Source organism: Cyprinodon tularosa, unplaced genomic scaffold (genome assembly GCF_016077235.1).
Source record: "Cyprinodon tularosa strain WSP-4 unplaced genomic scaffold, ASM1607723v1 ctg617, whole genome shotgun sequence".
Classification (NCBI taxonomy): domain Eukaryota; kingdom Metazoa; phylum Chordata; class Actinopteri; order Cyprinodontiformes; family Cyprinodontidae; genus Cyprinodon; species Cyprinodon tularosa.
Genome location: NW_024039360.1, coordinates 72,844 through 99,498, shown reverse-complemented (window position 1 = coordinate 99,498; position 26,655 = coordinate 72,844). Strand labels below are relative to the sequence as shown.

The 26,655-nt window shown below is 35.8% G+C and overlaps 1 protein-coding gene across 1 annotated transcript in view; it reads left to right on the top strand.

Moving 5' to 3' along the window:
- fstl4 (follistatin-like 4) overlaps window positions 1–26,655 on the top strand; it is a 249,648-nt gene that overhangs the window by 213,397 nt on the left and 9,596 nt on the right. The window contains exons 10-14 of the mRNA XM_038307643.1: window positions 5,587–5,721; window positions 6,754–6,780; window positions 7,965–8,083; window positions 10,756–10,905; window positions 19,862–19,969. Of these exons, the coding sequence (XP_038163571.1) occupies window positions 5,587–5,721; window positions 6,754–6,780; window positions 7,965–8,083; window positions 10,756–10,905; window positions 19,862–19,969 (539 nt within the window). The remainder of the gene's footprint in view (window positions 1–5,586; window positions 5,722–6,753; window positions 6,781–7,964; window positions 8,084–10,755; window positions 10,906–19,861; window positions 19,970–26,655) is intronic.

Genomic DNA, 26,655 nt, shown 5'->3' with positions numbered 1-26,655 from the left:
CATTTCAACAGTTTCTTCCAGTAAGAAATAGTGTTACGCGGATCCCATTTTTTGGCCCCGATACTTGGCTGTGCAGTACTGGCAGACACTGATACAATCTGTTTGAAATTGATGTGTGTGTGTGTGTATATATGAAGAACTGCATACTACTTGGATGTAAAATTGTTGCCATCATGGCTTTGTCAAGCTGCTGCTACCTTTGTGAAGCAGGAAAAAGACTAATACAAAGTGAATCCAGTAGAACTTTTTATTGCCTAACCGCAATGGGTGACAATAGTTGAATAAACTTTTGGCTCTTAGAATAGTATCGGTGCCCTATTTGTTTGTACTCGCCGATACTGATACCACCATCTTAGTGCTGGATCGGGGCCCTGCTCGATACCGGTATCGGTGCAACACTAGTAAAAAACACTATAACTGAATAATGTTTGTTGGCCAGCTAAAAACGTCATAACACGTTTTTTTGGAATGCCGCAGCCTTGTAAATCAGGTGATATTTGTGCCCAACTTTTAACTCTCTAGCTGATGCTTTTTAAGATGTTTCCACATACTGTTCTTTTCTGATCTAATATATTTAGGAAGTAGACCTCAACATCAAATAAAGAAAATGCCAGTTCTTGTTTGCTGATTTAATGAGGGTCTCCTCTGGAGCTTCCCAAAGTGATATAACTAGATAAGTTTCCTTAATATCACAATAAGGTGAAGTCAGATGAAGTGGCAAAATGTGACACTATTTTTAATAACAAGCTGAGACATGTGCTACTTAGTGGCGTAGTGGGTAGCACTGCTACCTTGTAGCAAGAAGGTTCAGGGATCTGTAACAGTTGTAATTGTGTACTGTCTCTTTAAGATAGTGTAGTATTGCTACACGCCACTGCTTCTCTGTAGAGAGACATGATGCAGAGAGATACAGGTACTCAGACAGACATATTAACTACCTATTTTTCTTTGAAACATTAGGGGTTGTTTGGACTCTGCTCATTTCTTCATTTGTGAGAATATAGCAACTGTTTAACCAGGCTTTGTAAGGTTGTTGGAGAGTGTGTGTTTTATTCAAAAATGACAATGCGGAATTCCCAATACCACTGTGGCTGTGAGTTTTTGACCGCCCTCTCCTTCCTTAAACACAACCCTAAGCGCTACAGTTTGATTCCTAACCCGGGGTCTTTCTGCATGCAGTGTGCACGTTTTCCCTGTGCATGCGTGGGTTCTTTCTGGGTACTCTGGCTTCCTCCCACAGTCCAAAAACATGACTGTTAGGTTAACTGGCTTCTCTAAATTCTCCTTAGGAGGGAGGGCTGGCTGGCTGTTTGTCCTGTTTGTCTCTGTGTTGCCCTGCAATGGACTGGCGACCTGTCCAGTGTGGACCCCGCCTCTCACCAGTAGAAGATGGGCACTGGCACCCCTCGCAACCCCAGCAGGGATAAGCGTAACAGAAAGTGGATGGATGGAAGCTGAGACATGTCCTTGTTTTATTCAGAAAGAAAAACTATTTCTTATATCTACTTTTCTCATCGACTATCGGAGGATCAATTCTGTACTGTATTCTGCCATAATATTCTTATCAGTGCATCTCAGATTCTCCCAGCAATTCCATTATTTTCAGCATTTCATTAAAGTTTCTTTCACTCTGGTGCAGCAACATTTTTTTAAGCACCACCCGACTCATCTGACATTTAAATAGGGAGAACAAAAAATTCTGACTGTACCAGGTTTAAAAAAAATTAAAGCTAAAATACCTGCAAAACATTTCAAGGTTGCATGACATAAGGTATTTTGTTTTGGGGAATTAAAATGAAACTGTTAGATAGTCATCACTAATTACCCAAAAGGGCAAAGAATTAATCATCTATCAGCACTGATAAATTGCCATCACATCCTGCAACGTTTGATTTGCATTACCTGTGTAGAAATATCATCTAAGGGTGGTCAATTTTTTTCTTAAATGATCACTTATAATCCTCATTATATTTAATCTCAATGTCTGTTTTTATATATTTGGTTTTATATATTTGTAATTTGTTGCTTATTTTAACAAAACAAAACCTGAAAAAAAAATTAAATCTGATCTTCAAAGAGTATAAGAAAACTGAAAGAAAATAAGAGCTTCTGTATGATGATAAAGATATGACAGGGTTCAAGCAATGTTTTAAAGACATTAGCAAACTGGATTTACAGATGATTGAATGGCTGCTTCACTGTTTTGTATAATGTATCTGAGAATGATTGTGATAGTCCATGGCAAAACCATTAACCAGTTTACCCAGGGTTGTTTTGAGTTATTTACAAAGCCGGAAAGATTTGATTCTAAAGCTTCAGTTGTGTTTGGTGCATGTTACCACTCGGAGATGAGTCAAGCAGGGAAAATGTCTGCAGCTTTTCTGCCTCTGCCTAATATTCTGTAGGACTCGGAGGGTCTAATCAAAATTTTTACTGCCAATCCAGATACTGTTTATTCATGAGGGCTGATCACTGCCGATCACACAGATATGCTGTTTTCATTTTATTCATGTATTTTTTTTTTCTTTAGGTATAGATACTATTGGGAATGTGATTTGGTGACAGGGAACCATAAAATCATGTTTTTTATACGAAAAATACAAAAAACCTACAGGCACAATTCAGCATGTTTTCAGTGAAAAGGACAAATAAAACCTTATAACAGTTATACAATATTGAAAACAGCTATACAATTATACAGATTGTCAAATACATTTCACAACACTGTAAATAATGTCAATTAAAAAAGGAAACAACTGTGTTTTATTTTTTGGCTAACATACCCATCCAGGCAAGTGTCAACAACTGTGTGCAGCTTTGCCTGCTGTCTAATCCGTTCCTCTTGTTTATCCTGCAGTGAGCCTCAATAACTCACAATACATAAATTGTTTTTTAAATGTTGCATTTCATTTGTTGTGTTGATACAGTTTTTCATGCTACACCAGTATAACATTTTCCCATGCAACACAAAAACTTCACATTACTTTAAAAGCACTAAAGCTCCACTGGAACGTGCTTTGGATTTGCTCCTGCGTGGTTGTGGAGTGGAAGAAACAGGGGAGATATGCTGCACATAGGGGCTGCAAAGTAAGAGATATGGGTGATATTTTTTTGTGATTGGTAACAAAAAACAGTGAACTTGATTTACAATCATATACTTTTTCATGAAAATCGGTGAACTGTGTTCAGAGGCCGATCTCTGAACACCAAAATTCTGGAGGCATTCCCAGTCAAGTTAACATCTTCATTATCAGGTTGTCCAGCTTCATTATTCTGATGCCTTTACCGCATCTGATGATGGTAGAAGAGACTACACTCTCCATAACAGACTTATAGGGAAGAACACTTTGAGCATAGAGGAGGTAAATTAGTGTTAAATTGGAGAAGAAATAACCATGGGTGTGTTTTTTTGTTGTTTCTGTTTTTTCTCAGAAGGTTTTTCTTGAAATGGAAGCGACAGCTGTTTTATGTTGTTTTAGACAACATGACCTATGAAAGCTCCACTCTGGGTTATCCACACCCTGTGAAAGGTGCAGTTTTACAGAAAGGATCACAGAGCAGCTGCACAGATCTTCACAGAGCTGGAAGCTACTGCATACAGCAGAGTTCATCTTTGATGGTGGTCTTCTTCCTTTTTATGATCTACATCACCTGGCACTATATTGCCAGAGGATTAATGTCATCCTCTATGAAGGTTTTGAGTTTGGTGGATTTGGAGACAAGGTTTACTATACTGTTGATATTTTATTCTGTCATAATGGTATATTTTCAGACAAAGCACTAAAGAAGCATCATGATTACCGTTGGGTTGGCAAGCATCCGGTATATATTTGAATTATCCATTTGAAATGCAGCAGTGCTGCATGAACAAAGCCGGTTTTATTCATCCGTTGGTGGCAATAACGAGACCAAAACTTATTTAATAACTCTTGTATTGCTCTGTTTAGCAGGAACTCAAAACAAGTGTTATTTCCAAAATGTTGCAACCTCTTTTTTTTTCTTCTTTTCTTTTTACAGTTTGAGCATTAATTTTTATCCAAAATTATTTTTTTTAATAAAAATATTGAAAACGACTTTTGTTTTCCCACCCATGTTATAGTTTCTTAATACTGGTCCTCAGGGCCCTCTGTCCTAAATATTTTAGGTGTGTCGCTTCCTCCACACACCTCAGCTGAATGAAAAGCTGATTGTATTGCAGCATTTAATTGCTGTTGAACAGGTAATGAACAAGTAGTAATAATAACAATAAGAAGAAGAATAATAGTTGGCCCCAAGGACCAGGGTTAATAAACTCTTGCTTCAGATTTCAACAATATTTAGAGTACATATCTAAACAGCACTAACATCACATACATTAATTGTTTCTGCTTTCCCGTACTCAGAAATAATAGGAGTTTGGAAACACTAGGGCATATGAATAATCAATGATTATTATCTATACCTAAAACTAATATGTTTGCGGTGATTTAATGAATTTACCATTAATCAGAAAAAAAATAATAATAATTTACGTCGCGATCACTGAGTCCGTGGTCCCAAATAATGGGACCGGCCATTTTTGCCCAGATATACAGTAGTAACACCTCACTTCTGACATCTTGAGTGCAGTGACGTCCCAGACCAGTAAGCCTAGCGCCATTCTCCCGCTTTACAAGCAAAATCAATGGGAACTAATTCACACCTGCAATCAACAATTATTTCAGATTTCTAGAGGACTTCACCATTTAAATTCGCAAGAGCTATAGCCAAACTGACAATACCCACATGCATGGCAGTTGGATGTTGTAATAAATTGGGTAAAAGTGAAAAAAAAATCTGTTATTTCACCTTTCCGATTCCTGATCCTCCATGGACGGGTTCATCGTTGGATTGCCAAATTCTGCAGCCCTTCTTTTTCAGCAGATGAGTGCATTAGCCCCATTTTTTCATTCATGAAAGAAAAAAGAAATGTCTGAAAGAATGAACAACAAGTATTTTCAGTATTTCTGTGATTGCTGTGAAAGTGGTTGCACATGTCCGCAGCTTTATTCTGGTCTAGTGTGAAGTAAAACGACGTATTTCAACGCAATCATACTGATAATGTTAGCATGTTTCTTCATGTGGTTTCCTTATGTTTACTTTTGTGATTTCAGATGAATCTTTCAGCCTTGTCAAGGTATTCGGATTGTTGCAATTTCCCCCTGATCATGACTATTTTCTCAATTGCAGAACAGCACATGATTCCATATTTCATCTAAAAAGATACGTCTCGTTTGAACAACTTTTTGTTCTTGCTGTATTAAAGGTATAGTGGAGGATTTTTGCGAATTTTTGAAAAGACCCGCCCTCTCCACGTTCAAAAAAAAAAAATGCGCATGCACAACCCTGTACCCACCCCCAAAAGGGAGTGGGTACAGTGGGTAATTGCTGTTTGCATGATCCAGTCGGAAAAAAGACATCCTCCAATATACCTTTGAAATAAAATAATATTACTTTCTGCTACTTTAAAATAACAGCTTCATTTTGCAGATAATAATCTCCTAAAAATTCGATAGAGATAATAGAGACTATGCAATTAAATGTGTGTTCCCCTTTTTTGTTTTTTAGCAAATGGTAGCGAGCTCTTCATTGCGAGTGTGCGTTACGAAGACACCGGGGCCTACACGTGCATCGCCAAGAATGAGGTGGGAGTGGACGAGGACATCTCCTCTCTCTTTGTTGAAGACTCAGCCAAGAAAACTCGTGAGTAATGTACACAATTTTACCTTTAAATACAGACAACACAATAACTTTAAATAATTTTTTTTAAATAACATTCCCAACGATAGTTAAAAATGTTGGTCATGTACGTTAATAACATTCAGTTTTGCATATAAGTTGTATTACAGGTTTAAAAACAACACCCTTAAAAGAAGTGTACTGCCTAAAAACATTAAGTAATAGATAAAAGATTCAGATGGTAAATGTTTTCCTATAGGGAAAAGATATAGACCACCACCAAACAGGATTATGAAGAAAAGCAACTAAATGTAAGGACGGATCTACTGCTTTCTAACATTAAAACTAGGCATTCGAGGGGATTTAAGCACCTGATCATTATTCTTCCTTCAGATGTTCTTGGACAAGCAGAAAAAAAAAATGATTAATGGAAAGATGTAATCATAATGAAGATTCATATGTTACTAGTTTTATTGCTGTTTTTATTTCAATGGTATGCATGGGATTGATTTTAATCCAGTAGTGGTCAGAGTCACAGAATCAAAAAACATTAAAGTTCAAATCACTCAGAGACCAAAATATTTAGATTAAGACAAAGTTATTTAGTAGAGTTTTTTGGTGTTTGATTTTACACATTAGCCATAAGTAAGAGTTATGCATGTTCAACACAGCAAGTAATTTTAGGAGAATCTCACAGGAACTCAATAAACCAAGGCATAAAATGTATTTTTTATTTTTGAAATGAAAAATAATAGAATTTTGGTCTGTAAAGTCTTTAAATGTCTTCTGTGATCTTCGTAAAACAGACTGGAAAAAAAGTTTTTTTTTTTCAAGAGATTGCATCCCTGACAAGATAATGTTAAGCACTTAGAGAGATTTAATTAGACATTTAATTAAAATGAGAAACAGTTGGCTTCTCTGAAAAAAATATTATGAGTTAGAAGAAAGTGAGATCACTTTGCAACTACAGCATATATTTAAGCAAAGAATAATTAATGTTTTTTTCTTCCTTTTCCCTCTTCTTTCTTATCCCCTGCTCAATGGCCAACTCTGCAGTTGCAAACATCCTTTGGAGAGAAGAAGGTAACACATTCAAAGTTGTAAAAACATCTTATTTTTAAACTTGAAATTGCTTTAGTTTTTTTTTGCAGATTTGAGGATTCAGCAAATGCTGCATATTTATCGAGTCGATTTACTGAAAATAAAAATAAAACCATACAGTCACAGAGTTATACCCTCTTGGGCAAATTTCTTCCAAGCCTGATGTCATTGACGAAGTTAAATCCCTTTGTGATTTCTCTTATTTGTATCCAAATCAACAAGAGGCATATGCATGATGATATAATTATGTTAAGTAAAAAAAAAACACAGCAAAAGTGGTATTCAAAATATATTACAGTGCAGACTCAGTGTGGTGCCTTTAAAAAAAACAGCTTTGGATTTTAGGGACTGAACAAATAAGTCACATCAACTCCACAATTGATCCAATTTCCAAACTATCATCACTGTAAAATGTAAAGGATGGCATAAATCCAAGTAGGACAGTATTGGTAAAAAAAAACAAGTTACAAAGAAATTAACAGATCAGTTAGATCAGCTTATCAGATCTCAGATCAGCTTGTTTTTGAATTAGTATGTAGTGTTTGTATGGTTCTATATTGGATACTTCTAATATGGAGATACTGACATGCACACATGCATTTTCCTCTGAAAAGGACGATATATTTTGTCTCATGTCATCTAAAATACATTTCATGTCAATCTACTGTAAATGTAAAAAATAGGTATATATTTTTAACCAAGTAGAGTAAAATATGTAAATTTTCTATTGCCTTTAATGGTCTTAGAACCACATATGCAGAAAAGTTAGACACTATTTGCTTAAAACGGTGAGGCATAATACGCCTTTCAAATGTGTGATGGGGTGAAATCATTGTTCTTTTGCTTTCTCTTTTGTCATGTATTTAAGGTCACTGTGTTAGCAGACAAAAAGTTTATCCCTAACCAGAAAATGTTTATCCCTCCTGTTACAGTATGATCCAGATTTGTTGGCAGGACTCTTTCAAGGCAATACACACTGTCCAAGCCTGTTAATATGATATCCTGCTAACCAGAGTCTTACAGTGTCCCTCTGGCAGACATTGAAATTGAAATGTCCATCACAAATGTCAGATATGACAAGAGTGGCATTTAGAGTTTCTCAGATTTTATTTGTTCGTTTCAAGGCGACAATATATTTCTGACTTTTTCTTCTTGTCATTCTGTAGGGTTGAGCGTGGGAAACATGTTCTACGTGTTTTCCGATGAAGGTATCACAGTCCTTCAGCCCAGTGAATGTGAAATACGTAGACACATAAAGCGGACAGAGAGGATCGTCGCCACTTATGTAAGTATATCTGAGAGGACTGTATCATTTAAAGGAATTTGATGTCAACATTATGATGTGGAGTCTGAGTGAGGTTCAGCTATTTTGTAGACCTGTCAATTTGTCTTTTGTGCAAAGAAAAAACAAAAAAAGTTTTCAAAGCATTTGGGTTGAATACAAATACAAACAAATGGCAGACTTTTCCTTTCACTTCAAGAAAAAACAAAAAAAAAACCTCATCAAAGTTACAGTAGCAGCCATTCAAAATGTCCCCACTTTCCTTGATGGGCCCTTGACTGGTCCTTGGCTGAACCTTGCCTAGTCCCCTACAATTCCTCTGTAAACATCTAAAATATTCTTTCTGTCAGTATTTGTGAACATTAAGGTCTAAAGAGAAGCTTATCTCCTACTCAGACCCTATAAGTCAGTGAAAGGGTGGACTCGGAGTAAAAGAAATATTAATAAGAAGACCAGTGGCTGGAAGTTGGAGGGGATTTTGCTGCCATGACTTTTGACTGGGAAGGGCCATTTTAAATGGCTGCTACTATAATTGATGTTTTGTGCTGGTCTAACCACATAGAATCCCAAATGAAATTGATCAAATTTTGTAGTTGGCATAAAACAAAATGAAAAAACATTCAGGAGGCATGAAGAGTAAATGTATGGTATATAATATTGTACCGCAATAGATTTTATTCTGGTGTTTGTAAAAATGCAGTCAATGCTTTATTAAAAATCAAGTATGATAAATGAGAGAGGTAATTAAAGTCTTGTTTGTATACATATAGTATAGAAAAAATATGGTCATATTCAAGACTTGTCCTCCTCCGAAAAGTAGGATATATATATATATATATATATATATATATATATATATATATATATATATATAGATATAGATTCTGTTTACACATTTTTCTTTATTATTTCAGTCCAGGAATGACCTTTACTTTTCACCTTCCTCCTACTGTCACAATATAGCTCTTTGCTTTAGTAAATATAATGGAATTATTTGTCTCCATTAGTCAATAGTTTCCAATGGTACATTGTATATAGGGTACACTTTAGGCCCTGGGGCTTTGAATGCATTGGATAACATCCATCTGCAAGAGCAAGAAAATTTAAAACGTAAAAGTTGCCTGTTCCTGAGGGAGTTTGGTTTTACAGGAGAGAGTAATACTATAAAGGATCAATATAAACTCAATAAGACGTGTGTTAGCCAGTTTCTGCTATAAACAGCGGTTTCTCTTTCGTGAGGCATGCAGGAGTGGGACACAGTTAAATCCTTGTAGTTGTGCCTCTATTAACCTTTTTCTCTGTGTTTGCTGGTTTAGATAACCAGAAGTCCACTGTATTTTAAAATTCTTGATCAATGGAGCAAAGAAAAGTATGTTGTTGAAGTAAGTGGTGGTTTGTGCCTAAGTGACTTCCAGTAAAGGGAGGTATGGGGCTCCAAAGGAGTTACTTTAATTGAGAAAAGATCTTAATTGCTATAAATTAGTAGATCAAGCAGTCAAGGTTTGATTTTAAGGTTTGTTAATGCAGATCATGAACAAATAGGTGAATCACAAGACGTGAGAATATTTCCTAGGACCATAAGTGCTGTCTCATTGTTCGAACAGTAAAAGCTTTTATTACAAGCCCCAGTTGTTTAGGTGTGTGAATATGTTGGCTTCAAGCTTAAGAAACTTGATTTTAAAGAAGGGAGGGAAGGAAGTAATCAGTTGTTACTTTGAAGGGATCAGATAAACAAATGTCAACATTTAAAAACACAAGTAGTTAAGGATATTTTGATAAAGAAGAATTACATTCGCCTTATTTATGTCAAAGGGATGCTGCAGCAATTCTGTTTCTCCAGAGTCATTATGGTGATGGCATACTGACTAGCAATGCTAAAGTAACAGCATTAACACAAACAGAAAGATTTTACAAATGAAGATCACTGACATTAACACTGCATTATCTTCTTCCAGTTTTTGCACAACTGTGTCATTTATATATCCCGTCTCTGTTTGTTTTTCTGTGTTCTTTTGTCCTCTCCTTGAACCCCAGTTGTCCATGGCAGATGGCCGCTTACACTGAGCCTGGTTCTGCAGGAGGTTTCTTCCTGTTAAAAAGGAGTTTTTCATCTCCCCTGTCACTACAAGCCTGCTTAGTGTGAGGGATTGCTGAAGAGTCAATGAGTCACTGCAATCAAGTGGTTTTCCTTAGATAGAAAACTTTGAATCAATTTGGCTGAATGATTTGGTTGAATTGTCTCTGTAATGGGCCTTGAGATGACCTGTGTTGTGAATTGGTGCTATATAAATGAACTAAATTGAATTTATCTTCAGCAAGTATTGTTGCTGTTACCATTACGAAATGCCTGGACAGAAGCGACACAAGTAGTCCAGCACCTAAAGGATAGCACATTTATATCTGCTTTAGCCTTTTAGCTTTCTTGGATCAGGTGTGACCTCACTTCTTCAACAACTGCAGCAAGACCGGATCAAACAGGATCAATTATTGGCAAAAAAAAATCTCTCAAGCAGTGTTTTTCTTTACCAACCATTGCACTCCCTAATAATCCAAGAAATGCGTACATACTGTATACTGTCCTTCTCCACTATTTTCACTACTACCACCTGTTTTACTCCCTTGATTGCAATTTGTAAATCAATTCTGTTTTTTTTGGGGGGTTTTTTTGTTCTCAGGAGGAGATGTGCCCTAAAGGTGAGGGAGTGTCACCCCAGCGCTGTGTGTGGTCCTCAGCTGTCAATGTCAGGGATAAGTACATCTATGTGACCCAGCCATTTCAAAGCAGGCTTCTGGTTGTCGATATACAGGCCCAAAAAGTGGTTCAGGTGGGTGAAGCAAGCTACAAATGACGTCTGTAAAAAAAAAATGAAATGAAAGCTGTCTCATTAGAAATTAGAGAAAGGTGAAAGGAAATCCAAATTTGAAAACAACTGCTGTTGGGATTCTTTTGAAAATACATTACAGCAACATAAAGCTACCTTAAAACTTTTTAAGAAGTGAGTCTCAAAAAAGGTTATGAGTACAGTTGTCACGTCTTGGTTGTAGTTAATAGGATCCAAAATGCAGAAGCAGAGAGGCTGAGGTGAATTCTTGTAGTTTTAATGAAAAAACACTAATTACAGAGGCAAAATCCAAAAATCCAACTAAAATGTAACTCAGACCAGAACCACGGAGACATCAAGGGAAACACGCACAAGGAGCCAGGGAGAGACGAGGTGAGAGGACAACGGCAACGACAGGACCAGCAACAACAAGGAACCAACAAAGAGTGAGAGCAGAGGCAGAGCATATATAGCTGACAGAGACAAAGGGAGGCCTAACGAGCTGACAAGGAGCAGGTGTGAGGAGACAATGAGGGAGCCAAGGGGAAAGGAACACGCACACACACACACACACACACGAGGGCTACAGAGGACAACAGAAAAACATGAGAACTAACAAATCTAGAAATTACAACAAAAAAAGGAATTAAACCAATAAAACTAGGAAACATAGAGCAAAGTAAAGAATAATATAACCAAAACCATGACAACAGTGTTGATTTGAGCGTAGAATGAACAAATAGAAAACAAAATGATTACACATGTAGTTGGGAATGTTACTTAAAAATGTAACTAGGTATAGTTATTAGTTACTTCTAAAAACAAGTAACTGAATTACTAAATCAGCTGATTTTACAGAGTTAGTCATTGCTCAATCAAAGTATCTAGTTACACATTAAAGTAACTATGCAGTTCCTTATACCAGTAGGGATGAGACACAAGCAGTGCTTGGAATACAGTATGAATGTTGGTGCTCACTGAAAGCTGTGGAGGCAATGTGGCTGCAGAGTTGATGGATGTGTGAGTAAACGTCCTTATGAATGCAGACACTAGTCATAGCTATTTTTGTCTCTGCAGTCTAAGCACAAGAAATTTTAGAAATATATTGATTGCTTCCTATGTTGATGCTGTGTCTGTGTTTGGGTTTGTTGGGAAAGGGAGTTTATTTTCTTTTGGTATTGTGATACGAAGCTTCGGCCATTCCAGCTGTTGCTTTACTATAAGACACTGCAATAGGGTAGGGCTTAAGTACTTCGCCAGTTATCGCACTTGTCCACCTATGTCTGCCTATTGCGTCAGGTGCCGTTATTTTACTCAGGCTTAAAAAGGACTCTCTAAACGCTATCGGGATGGACGCCCGGTGTATACAAACCTATTTTATTATGTTCAAATGTTTTTTATATCTTTTTTGAATTGGCATATAACCTGACTTTGCACTTTTCATTTTTTCAAAATGAGCTTAGCCTTAGTTTAATTAAAAAGTGTGGAATTAAAGAAAAAGTTTTCACTTCATTAAAGATGCCTTTCCAGGCTATATGCTAGCTAAAATAAATCAAACCTACCTGAAGCATGGAAAACGATATGCTGCCCAGGTGGGTGCTGGCTGCTTTGTCATTTATCTTGGCTGTAAAGCCTGTTTAGAGACCGAATCCCTCAGGGTCCCTCTGAGGGTCAGCATCATTTATACTGAGAAGCAGCAAGAGAGGAAATTGGCCTAACTTAACGCAGAGGAAGCGGGAGAGAAGAAAGGGTATGAGAAAAAAAATCCTGAATGAGAGACAAAGAGAGAGATACATGCTGTGCTGGTAGTAGTGCAAGAATGTCAGTATAAGCCTGTTAAATGACCTTGTTATCCAAGTAGAAAAATAGGACTTAATGCAAGGAGGAATTATGAAATAAGTGACCTGAGGGCACAGACACGGAAAAGATCATACACTCGTCCTTCCAGAAGGTTAGCACTCCAGGCCAAGATATATTCCATGAACAAAACCAATGCAGGCGCAATGTGAATAATTCTTATTTCCAAATTATATATATATATATATATATATATATATATATATATATATATATATATATATATATTTTATTTTTTTATTTTCAAATAAAATATGGTGTTGCATAGTCCAAGGAGCAGAGAGTACTCTGGGACATCTGTGCATGAAGATGCTTTCCTGACACTTTACAGCAACCTTTTTCATACTGTGACCCACCAGCTGCCCACTTTCCTGTTTTACTCCATCAAACACTGGAAAACTACTTTCCAATCCTTCATTGCCCTTTCTCTGTGCTCCTTCCTCACCTCAGTGGCCTCTGGCTGCAGAGGGTTAATGTATCCTCCATCCTGTTTTCTCTGTCTTTTCCCTCGCTGTTATCTCTGGCACAATGGCCTTTCGAAGCATAGAAAAGACAGAGACTTCTCTAAAAGAGAATCTATAACCAGAAAATGTTCCAGTCAGATATCACGCTATAGATATCCATCCATCATTCTTCTTCAGCTTATCCGCCATTGTCACGGCGGGGCTGGTACCTATCTTCAGCAATATATGGGTAAAATGTGGGATACACTCTGGAAAGATCACCAGTTCTTCACAAGCCAATTTTATTGATCATCTAACCAGAACTTTGTGGCTCATTCTAAGGTAAAGATATTAGCAGCTTAAGATTATTCTTTAAATAAGATGTAAGAGCAGGATTTTATTTTTACTTAATGATTACTATCATCAATTTTATGATAAACTGATAAGTGGCACATTGGTCTGTAAGAGAGCAGTGGCTTTTAAACAGGACGGTAGTTATATTCTTATCAAACTAAAGGAATTGTGCCCATTTATGAAAAATTTGGAGACTTTCATAGATTATGAGTAAAGCTACCTTTACTGAAACTGAATTCTTCATGTTCAATAAAATATCTCAACTTGAAAGTATAGATAGTAAAAACCTGTATGTTTCATTGCAAGCTAGAACTTGAAAGCTACACACCTACAAACCTTACTTACTTTTTTCTTTTACCTATTAACAGAATTCAAACAATAAGTGCTGTTTTTAGGACCCTGTGTTGCTTAGTGTCATTCGTCTGTTGGAAGGAAATAGATCAGATTTTTGAGTTTCTGTTTTGGCCCATTTCAGCTGAAAGTTGGTTTTGGTTACCAGACTATTTTAAGCTCATCTCTTGTTAGATTGAATGACTTTTTGAAGAAACAGGGAACAAATTGTAACAAGGTAAAGCTGTAGCCACAATATCTGCACAAAAATCACAAATAATATCTCTGAGATTAGGAACTTGTACTTCAACTTCAGAGAAAATGGATTTGTTTGTTTGATTTGTTTGTTGCAAAAAAAAAACTGAGAAAATACTTATATCAATAAAAATGTAAAGGGATTTATTTGCTTTCTTGAAACAGTTAATTCTGAAGTTTAGCCTGAATACCATTTCTAATATGTAGATGATTAAACAAGAAAAGTTGCTATACTTAGCTTCAGTTCTTCGCTAGGAGAACAATCCTTCCCCCTCAAAAAGGGATTGAAATAGGGAAATGCCATAATATTCAATCACTCTACCCATCCATGATATTTAGTTATCTATATCTAGATATCTATATAGTTATATCTATCGTTTTCACCCCTTTGAGGTAAATAATCTGTAAATCCTTCTAAAGATCTGGTGCTCACCTAAATGATTATAGCGATGCTGTGAGCCAAACGTTTATTTCTGTTTTTGCAGGTAGTAGTGCAAGAATGTCAGTATCAGCCTGTTAAATGACCTTGTTATCCAAGTAGAAAAATAGGACCTAATGCAAGGAGGAATCATGAAATAAGTGACCTGAAGGCAAAGACACAAAAGATCATCCACTTGTCCTTCCAGAAGGTTAGCACTCCCAGGTCAAGATATATTCCTTGAACCGATGCAGGTGCAATATGAGCAGTTCTTATTTTCAGTTTGTATATATGTTCTTCTTCTGTTTTTCATTTTAATTTTCTACTGCTGAACGTAATATATTACAGTCTTACCCCCAACACTGGTCTCTTGTATCTGTCTCCATCTCCTTGTCTCTTTAATAATTTTCTTTCTGTACATCTAGGGGCAAAAAAATCCTGCATTAAATAAATTGCGTTTAACTACAGATCATATTAGAATTAATGTTACTGTATAACAGCTCAAACTGGTTACTTGTGAAATTTAGCATAAGCTCACCACTGAACAGCTACTGTATATGCTGACTATATACAGCCAGTAGTTTTGTTTTTACCTGTTTTACTTACCTAGCAAGTAAATATTCTAATGAATATTTTTAAATGCACTATAATTTTTCTCTCTCTTTGTATTTAAACTTAATGATTGTTCACTCAATAACACAACATAATAGAAGGATTTTAGGAGCAAAAATTGACATGAAAAGCCTCTAAATGCTGTGTCTTAAGGATTTTTATCAAAGTATCTGGGCCATGTTCTTTACTCCTAAAAAAAGACGGCTACGCTTTATGGTTAATTCAAACATTAAAAATAACTTTTTTTTTTTTATATGAGGAGCTTATCTTTTATTTCAAACTTCTTATTGAAATATATGTGTATTTTTCTACAGATTAAAAGACAACTCCAAACTGCTGCTTATTGGTCGTATCTTTTCTGCTGGCCACTGTTTGCTGCATCAGCCTTCATGACTGACAAAGTGATAGAGGGTCAGCACATTATTCGAACTGTTTTAGTTTCACAGAATTAGGAGTGCAGCTTTATTAAATAAATCTAGATATAATCAGAAATATATTATTTTATCAATGAAACAAGATAAGAAATCTGAAATGTATTTACTACTATCAATCTAGTTCCTGGAATTTTCTCTCTTGAAAGAATTGCAAAAGGTTAATGAAATATTTCAGTAATCAATATGTTATTAAATCCAAACATACAAGCCTAGGTTATTTTTCAGGGGTAAAAAAGTAGAAAAGCAAGTTTGATTTAATCTAGACAATAATTTATAATTATCAGGCTCTTCATTTTAACCTCTACAACAGCTGATTGATAGATAAATAACTTTAATTTTATTCCCGCTGCACCATATAAATGGTTTAATATTAAGAAGTTGCAGCAGCAAGGCTTCTCATAATCACACAACTAATGGAAGTAGCTGTAGTGGTAACACTTATAAAATAGGCTGTTTATAGAGCTCCAAAGTATTTAGCTGCTAGACATTAATATCAAGTTTACAGACCAACAACAACTACAGTCTGAATGATAAGCATGACTGAAAAGACAACATGATCTTTTGGATTGGTGAAGCCATATTTGACATTTAATCCCTTTGAGATTCTCTTGTATAACCTAAAACATGCTGCTTATATTTCAGCAACTCCATCTATCTTCTCTTACGTAATCTGCCAGGGTTTCAGCAGTTACTGGGCAAAAGATGGGTTTTACCCTGGACAGGTCTAGTGTCCATCACAGTATTTCAAAACCTGATTGAATTAAAGCTTTTCTGCAAAACACAGAGGGCAAACATTCATCAGAAGTATTTCAGTACCTACGAGATTTAAGTTTGAAACCTTTTTTGCACCATCCTACCCTATCATCTGCAGGCAGATATTTAGATGCACTGCATGCCTGATGCATGCTCCCACAAGGTACCTGTAGAACCAAGAATGTGGGCCAAGGAAGATTACCATTTTATAGGTGGAAACAATCAATTCTCTGGAAATCCACATGGAGGTAAAAAAAAAAAAAACAACTAACTTAAAAAATACACACACCATAGACTCACAATCATTTGACATATTCAAGAAAACACAAATAAAGGTCTTCTTCAAGATGAAACTTAGTGTAATCTTAGGCTAAGGAAGGGGTTAGTTGTACTATGTATTATAGTTCAGTAAATATTCCAAAACCACTACTGTCAAATTATGTGATCCGATCCTATTAACTTTCTGAATTTAAACATTTTTAATACAGTTGAGTTATACAGTCTATCACAAAGGTATAAAAAATGAACCCAGTGAAAACAGAAATGAGCAATTATTTGCATTTCCATCACAGAAAAATGTATGAGAAAAAACATCAAAACTAGATATAAATTATAATTATAATTATAATTAAGGTCCCCTTCTATCATTGTTTATCCTATGGCCCTTTGCTAGCCCACTGGATTTAAGTCTGTGGTATTGAGGGCTTGGCCTCAGCTTTTCCTTTGCATCCCATCACAGAGAGAACACACATTGCGCCCACCTTCCCCTCAAACCATTCATAGGCACATGCTGAGTTGACACTTGGCTGACCAGAGCAGAGCAGAGGGCTGCACCTCCCATTACTGACAACAGAGCTCATGGTCTCGCTCTACTGGCGAGGGTGTCAGCAGCTCCCCATCCGACTGGCCAGAACCAGGGTAATGGATTGTGTTATTCCTTGTTGTTGACGTTGCAGCAGATCTAAGGTTGAGTTTATTCCCCCATCTCGCCTATCCCATGCTCCTTTTCCTCAGTTTTCTTTCCTTTTCCTTCCCCCTCCACCATGTCAGCAGATGATTGTTGATTCTTTCTATTCTTGCCTCTGTTGTGTTTCAGACAGCATCATTAAAACCTCTCCAACAGCAACACCTTAGAAGTACAGGATACAGTATATACAGTACACTTCTATTTCTGTACCTTCTCCTTTTTTCATTTTATTGTTGTCCTCGAGCAGCAACCACTCTGCTGACTTTGTTAGTCAGACAGAATAATATATTTCCAAAAGCTCACACGTCTGTTACACGGTTCATGCAAAGTTTATCATGGTTGGTTGAGAGCCACTCAAACTTGGAATTCTTCATTAGCAAGCCTTACCAGCATAGCTATCGAATATATTCTGGCTGTTACACTGCTGGTTAATAACTTGTTACAAGTCACAGACCTATGGTGCCAAAAAATATGAATATACATTGGCATTTTCAGAGGGATTTTTTTTTTCCCCAGAAGAGAAGATTGATAATAAAAATAAAAGTGTATGCGCGGAGCAGATGTTTAAAAAATATGCAAAGGTATTTGCTTTTGCAGTTCAGCAGACAGCATCTGCAAACCTTTTTTGTCCATTTACCTTTGTCAATATGCAGATGCAAATATGCAAACTGTGCATATTAATTGTAGAGAATAGGTTAAAATTAAACATGCAGTCAGTGTTGCTACAAAGTAAACATTGGTACAATGCCAGACAATGGGGAGAGATTCTGTGTGCATGTAAACAGCATTTCATGAATGTAGATGCGGGTAGGAATGTAGACCGATCGGTGAATCAAGAGCTTTACTTTTTGGCTAACCTTTCTCCTTAGCACAACAGACCATTGCAGCGTCTGCATTATAGCAGCAGCCCCTCACATTTATGAGGAAGGGGAGAATAGACCTACCTGCTTTGCAGTATGTTTTGTCAAGGTACTGTTGTGAGGAACAGGTGGATATAAATTCAGATGTTTAGAGATATATCTGCTCTTATGTCAATAAGAAGACAAAAACATATTTTTTTCGTTCTATGCTATTTTAGATTTCTACTGTACATTTAACTATTTTTTTAACTTTTTTTTTTTGCTTTCGTTCATAGCACTTGGAAATAGGTGACCTATTTCAGGTGCACTATACATATTATAGTGCACCTAAAGTATATATTTTTGTAACAATTATCTATATAACCTCCATCTCCATGGCTTTGAACCTCATCTGTCTTTCTCTCAAAATGCCATTAGATCATGCTACATCTCATTTTAGTTGGTGGCGCTGAATAAAACATGGTTTGCATGTCTAATTTTTTTAGCAGGGGACTTTGTAGATCCCCCTCAATGCACTTCTTGCACACACAAAAATTCCTTTTGTAATTTAGAACTTCTTATTTGGAATCTTTGAAGATCAGGTCCTTAGTCTTTCGACTTTTGCTATCAGTCAGAATTAAGTTGTTAAATATGTGAAATTTAAAACAACAAAAACTCCAACAGGATTTAGTTTAGTAAATGATTTATTTCCATGTATATTCTCTGTCTAATGGCATAATAAATCTCTATATTTTGACATATCAATACAAAACGAATACAATACATATACAAAAGTAATACAAAAGCAATTAAACATAGGTATACCTTAATAAAAACTGATTTACACATGTAAATAAAATATATTATAAAGCTTAAAGATTTCAAAATGCTTGCTAGTTTTTTTGTTTGTTTCTTTGTTTCCTTTGCTAAGGATAGCAAAAAAACAACATGTTGTCTAGAACCAATTAACTCCATACTTTCCATACTGAATTCTTAAAAAAAATAATCACTTAAGATCTTATGACTAACTTTGTGTTGACTCATACCATACAGATCATCTAAAAACAGTGTATTGTGAAAATGTATAACATTTAAGACTTTATCAAAGAATATTCATGAAAAGTTGAGTGGAAGAAAAAATAGATTTATGCTGAAATCAGTGAATTAAAATCTACTAAGGATTATTAAGAATTTGCAGGAGCAAGGCGTCTCATCTTTACCCAACTCATGGAAGTAGCTGTAGTGGTAACACTGCTTGACAGCTTTGGTCACTCTTATAAAATAGGCTGTTTATAGAGCTCCTAATCAGGGCATTAAAATGTATAAATCTTTCGGAGGACCTATACTTCTGTTTAAAGTTTCCTTTTTTTAAATTATCTTTAGCATTTTTATATTCAAGTATATTTAATTCATGATTTTCATTCATATTAGTTACCATCAAAACTACAAGAAATGAAGGTTTAAATTATTTTACTCTGTGTAATGAAACTATAAGTTTTACTATTGAAATTGAGTCAGTTTTTGTTACTTTTTCATATTAAATGTTTTTATGTATTTTTAAAGTACGAATGTAATGCATATTATGTTTATGATGCTCATGGTTGCTTAGTTCCTGTATAGGTTTTTTAGAATATTCTGTTATTTAGTTAAAACCTCTTTAACTGTAACTTTTGTTCCACTTTACTTTTGTCCTCCAGGCAGTAGCAACAGATTCGTTTCCAGTGAAGATGCTCTATGACAAGTCACATGACCAGGTATGGATTCTTACATGGGGGGACATGGACAAAACACACCCAACGCTCCAGGTAAGTCTGAACCCTAACTATATCATGCTGCACTTAATGCTTGATTTATTTGTCTGCTATATTATATTGGTTTAATGCACTGTAACGTGAATTTGTGTACTCAATTTTAAAAATACATCTAAATGTTTCTACCTGATTTTCAAATCTGTTGAATATTTCCACATAAATACATGTCAGTGCAGCTAATATTTAATAGCAGCATTTTATTTATATATACATATTTTATTTCTATACATACTTTTGTAATGTGCATGTTTCTGAGCACCTAATATCTTCCAGGGGGGTTACGGTTTAGACTCAAAGAGAGGATGCTGTGCTTAATGACTAGTAAGCTCAGCTGTTTTCTTCCATTATTGTTTATTTGAATTATGTTTAATATATTCAAACAACTAAACTACATATGTTTTAGAACAGTTACCAAGGCAGGAAAAACAACATTTCGCAGCTGCAGTCTTCTCGCCTTGTGTCCCATCGGACCGCTGATGTTGGAGGCTTCACAAATGAGAAATGATCACAGGTGTCGCTGCATTTAATCCACCTCAAGAGACTAGGCCAGATGAGGGATAGTGAGGATGCAGAGGGTCGATGAGTTGGAGGGGAGTGGAGCTAGTACTTGAGAGAGAGGTGTGATGGTGTTATTTTAAAGAGCAGAGACTGGAGTTATCTGTTTGCCTGTGTAACAGGGGAGGCTTCCAGGAGTGAAAAAATAACAAGGGAGCGTGTTGTAATCTCTGAAACAAACACAAACATGTTTTACAGAGCCTCACTGGAGGGAGGGTAACCTATTACAGTCCTGTGAGATGCTGTCTTTGTGGTTTTGGGTGGTTCTGTGTTGGTTTGTTGTAGCAATTGTGGAGAGGCAGTATGCAATTAAATTTATTATGGTTATGTTTATATCAGCAACTAGAGATTAACGATTAATTGTGCACAGTGTTAATTGTCTATACATATGAGATAAACATACAACTTTCTGTAGTAGCATAACCTCCCAGGGTAAAATAGAAAATCTAGAAAAAAGAATTAATGTTTAGTTTTTGCTGAACAATTTAGCTAATAAAATCAATGTTAGCACAGACATTACTACCCCTACAGTAAATATTTTTCATTACTTTTTGCCCCCAAAAAGACAGGGCTTGGTCTTCTTAAGTATTTATGAAGTTTAGAGCAGACAGAGAAAATTTATCACATGCCTTTTTTTTTAAATCCCTAGATTACCCACAGTCCAAGGTCTTAACATCTACCTTTTATATGCAGTGGGTAGGCTTTAGAAAAAAAATCAACACACTTTTAAAATGCAAGTGTGTGAGGTTAATCTTAGATGGCACCCAATATCAATTATTTCAGAACTTTGTTCACCTTTAAAAAGATCTTTGATTTATAATAACTAATAGGGAAAGTTTCTGTTTGGGAGGACAAATTAAGAAACTACAATAATACATTTGTAATAATACTTCACTATGCGCACCCTTAAAATATTAAACAAATATTTTTTTTGAGTCACTTTGACTTCTTGAAAACACTCTATAACACTTTATAAATATAACACATCATTTCTGACTTAAACATACTTTGTTATAGTTCTATTTCAGGTGCACTATACATATCAATTCCATTTATATTTTTTTAATAATTTTCATTATTATTATTTTTATTATAATTATATTAAATTTTCTTAATTTTTTGCAGGCTAACATTAAAGTTTTTCTACCTCTTACACCCTAAGGGGGTATAAATAAATTTCTGCCTGACAAAAACACACAAAAGTAAATCACTTATAGCCTCACAGCTATTAGATTTAAGAAGAAACTTTTGGTACGTCTGTAAAGGTAAGATGTCATAGAATGGTTTTCTGGTGTCAGCACCATTGTAGCTTTGACCCTGCCTGAAATATTAGGGACAAAATACAAAATATTTTGCATTTTTTGAACCTCGCCAAAATTTTCTTTGAAATAAACATTGCAAAACACTACCAAAATATTATTTATAGCACAAAAAAATAGTACAGACTTTTAAATCTAAATGTTGTGTAAAAATATACCAAATTTGGACTCAATCAGATGAATCATATTTATTTTAGAATGGTATTAGTGAGAAATTTCTTAGGCGGAGGGGCCATTTTGGCACATTTATCCATAAATGTCACCAAACTGTGCCAAATGTGTTTTCTACATCAATACTGGGGGTTTGTTAAAATTACGAGGTCACGTAGCAGCTGGACCCACCGGTGGGTCCGTAGGGTTCTAGGGGTTAAGAAACATCCAATTATTAATGTAATTGTTATGTGTGACATTTTCTTAACTTTATCAACTTTATCAACTGCCTTCCCTGTGTTCCACAATCTAAAGGCGTCAGATATCGTCTGGCAACAAAGTCCTGCTGCTCACTGATGCATTTTAAAAATGTAACCAATGCTTTGGCGCACTGCAGAGCATGTTTTTTGTGTTAAGGTGAAACCAAGAAGAGGGTAGAAGAAGCCCAGTAGAACAGTGGGAGTTCAGACCGCATCTCCCTGTAACTTCTGTGAAGTTGAGGAGGAAGCTGAGACTCTTGCAAGAGAATGTTTAAATTTATTTAATGTCCTCAGAGGGAGAGGTTGAGCTCTGACTACATACATTTATACAGCAAACTCCCAATACACACACTGTCCCTTGAAACTATCCCAACCTACAAAAAGAGCTTTCTCACACACAAACATTTGAAGGAAAAACAACTTGAGTTCATCAAGGCCATCCCCTGTTAGGTTTATATATCTTTCACTGGCCAGATAGATCTTCTCAAAACAACAGTCCTCTGAGGCTGTGTGAACTCATTCTAATCTCTCATGACCTGTGTTTGCAGCCTGTGAGGCTAAGAACAGACAAATCTTTTTTATTCCACACTTCCAAAGTGTGTCAGGAAAGTATTTAATACGGTTGCACGATTCCACATTTAGTTTGATACAGCCTTATTCCAAATATTGATAAAAGTAAGATAATTAAAAAATACTGAATGATATAACTGCAGCCAAAGATGGATCAACAGGTTTTAAGCACAGGCTTCCATCTTTCTTACTGTGGGCTGTTAAGTCAAATGGTGGGTCCTTTTTCCAACCCAGTTGCTGTTTAAAAACTCTTGACTCATTGGTAAAAATCTTCCTGCAAAAATAGGCTTTGTTAGTGCTACCTTTGTTCAATTTAGTTTATTAATTAAAGTTTAAAAAAAAAACAAGTTGGAATTATTGTACAGAAAACAGAATGTTTTTGAATTCTGTACAGAAAGACATAGTTAATCACATTTATTTCAGTGATATCCTTTTTAAAAAATATATACTTAAATTTAGATGCATTTCATCAATTGGCAAAATGTCTAAGGATACCAGACAGAGTCGTTTACTTTGAGCCAATGTAGTGATAAGGAACAACTGATTGCATTAATCAATAATTATGCAGGAGGCTCCACACTAACTATGCACGTGATTACAGAAAGTAAAACTTAGTTTAACAGAAAAGAAAAACTAGCCAAACCTGGCTGAGTATAACAAGCCATCTGCCAACATTTTCTGAAAGACATCAATGTTTTAAAGGAATCATAATCTGGTATTTTCATTGTACAGTCCTGAAATGTACTTTTTATTCAAATTTTAGATTTTTCGGTGACGGATTCATGTTATCTATATGCACAGGTGCACAACAGGAGTGTTACGATGCAAAGCAATGCGACACTGACAGGCACAATTTATGCGATTTCATAATGCGGCGGTGATGCAGCACTTGTGACACAATGGGCGGTGGAGTTGAAATTTCTTTTGTCTTGTTGGGCCATGGCAACCAAATAAGGGCTGGATATGGTTGTGGTGCAGGTTGAAAGAGCGTTGCGGAGAAGATCATTTTTCAAAAAATATCGTAGATAGAAAAAATGTTCACTGTGAAGGATTTGACTAACCAGCCAGAAAACCACTGAAAAAAAAAGGTGTTAATTTATTTAAAAACTGTTTTTAAAAAATTATAAACTGGGCCCAAAGAAAGAGGTCAACAAAACATACTTTAATTCAGGTACTAACATAAAGAACTCAAGCAAAAACTGACCTCTCAAACAAGACTTGAGGGAAACTTAAATAGTGGCTGATGGGGGATAACTGACTGACAAATTAAACAAATAAACTTAATTAAACAGAGAAATACTCACCATACTCTAAGTACTATTTAAATTTAACAAATTAACAAAACTATCCAAAACGAATGTCCCTTCCCATTACAACAAATAGTCTGACCTGCTGATTAGCCTGCAATGACCAATAGAGAGGAAAGCTGAAGCTCATTGCAGCCTTCCTGCAGCAGAATCAAAGGAAACTGGCAACTCAAAGAAAAAAAAAATTCAATTGTAGTTTAACCAAAATATAACAAACTAACAATTAGAGTTAACTAAATATATGCACTGCAAATAAACTAAAGGTCAGATTAATAAAATATTTGAAATGTGCCACTCATTTTGAAAATGAAAAATATTAAAGTTACCACACAGCTTTAGAGTGTGACAGCAGACTGTCAAATTTGTATAGGATGAAGTAGGAAATGCTCTTCAGAGGTTTGCATGTGGATTTAAAAAGTTATTTTAATTCAAGCCTTCAAAGGACTGTTAAATCCTTCAATTAATCCTCTTGCAGCTCTAGAGCGGGGTACAGTCAGCCCCTGTTTCAACATCTTGATCCTGTCTTCCACTATCCTACTCTAATATAAAGATTGTCCTACCGTAGCTCCAGAGTGGGGTACAGCCAGCAGCCTCTGCCTTGCTATGGTGCAGTCTGAGTGAGGGTTCTGCTCTAATTTTCCGTTGCTCATGCCTGAGCTCCAGAGCACCTCCTCACCTTACCTCTGTTGTCCGAGCGATCCTGCCCTAAAGCGGGGACATTCTCAGAACTTGAACAAGCAGCAGCTCGATCCAGCACTCCCCTAATTGGGGGCATCTCTGGAGGATCTAGTTGACTCAGGGACTAAAGCGACACTTTTTGGCTTTCCAATATGAATAAAACACTATGACTCACTTGATAAAAACCGGAGTTAATTGATCACTCGGTGAAGTGACAGTAGTGAAACCTGTTATGCAAATAAAAAGTCATTGTTATATGTCAGGCAAGCGACTGCACTTAAATGTGGAGACTTTGTAGCTGGAATCGCATTCAGTGTGAATGCACTCTTACACAATAGGTAACAGCAACACTTACCAAATATCTGCAGGTGAGTCCCTAGTTATTGGAATTCCCCCTTTTGGTTAAATAAAGAATTGATCTCTGATAATCAGGCAGGCTAATGTGATCCCCCCTTCCAGTATTTATGTCAATAGAGGCGGAGGACTAAAACCGCACTTTTTGGAGAGCTCGCTTTTGTGGGCGTGTCTTGTTTACCCAATAAGCCCACACAAAATAATCTATCACACATTACCTGCAGATTTTGATTGAAGGCAAGGCAGGGCAAATTTATTTGTATAACACAATTCAGTACAAAGTCAATGCAAAGTGCTTTACATGATTAAAAAATAGGAAAATAAAACAGAATCAAAGCAAGTAGGAAAAAAAATAAATAAAATAAAAAATGCAGAATCAAAAAAGAATATTAAAAAAAGTTGGAAAAAGTTGAACTAATGATGTTTCAGTTGAACTGTTTAACTAGAACAGTCGAGGGTAATCATAAACAAATGTGTTGAAGCCCAACACTAGGACACATTTTGTGAAATTGTCTACATTTGGAGTGATGACTTCTTTGATTTGAATGGGGTTTTCCTTCACTCAGTAAATGTGATTTAAAAATTTAAAGTTTTAAAATTTTTACAGCAATAAAATGTATTTATTTTACGGCTTTTTTACAGATCTTAACACCCATGCTCTTATAATAAGAGAAATCCCACCTTGTTATGCTGATCTTATACACAATGTTCCTGAATTTTGATGCTTTGTTGCATATTGTATTGCACATTTAAAGTTGCCACTATGGATTGAAAAATCAGAGTCTAAAGAAAAATCAACCATATGTGTGTGGGCTTTACAATTATTTCCAAGTTACAATCTGTCAGGCCAAACGGGCTCTAATTTTCTTTGCTTATATTTGCTGTTCTTTGCCACACAGAATGAAATTTATTTCAGTCTTCACCACCTCAGCTGTGGTTGTCTTGGTAGATAAATAGACTTGTTTCAAACATCTATAGAGAAAAATAATATTCAAAGACAAAACTGTTTCCTTCTCATTTCATCAAAAACAACAGGAGAGATGTTTAGCACAGAAAAGTGTTTTTCATCTCATCAATTACTCCTCTTGCCTGCATATTTCCAGAAGTAATGAGTAATTAGTGAACATGGCATGAATCTATCAAAAAAGCACAATTGCATAGAAGCCAGAAAATGGATTGCTGGCTGCATGGATCAAAACGGAAATAAATGTTTGACAATAATAATATCATTTGAACTGAAAGTAATTGACATGGCTGGTAGCTGCCTGTCGCTACCAGCAACGTGGCTGCTCTTCAGCAATATCATACATGTGTATGATTGTGGCTTTCGTTTTAAACACTGCTGCTGCGGAAATGGCTGTAAATGTGGATTCATCTCAGTGCCTGTGGTATTTTTGAGCAGCAGGGTTTAAAAGATGGTTCAATAACTTTGTGTAAATATCAGAGGGGGGGTTCTCATTAGAGTAGACAAAGGGAGGAATCTGCCA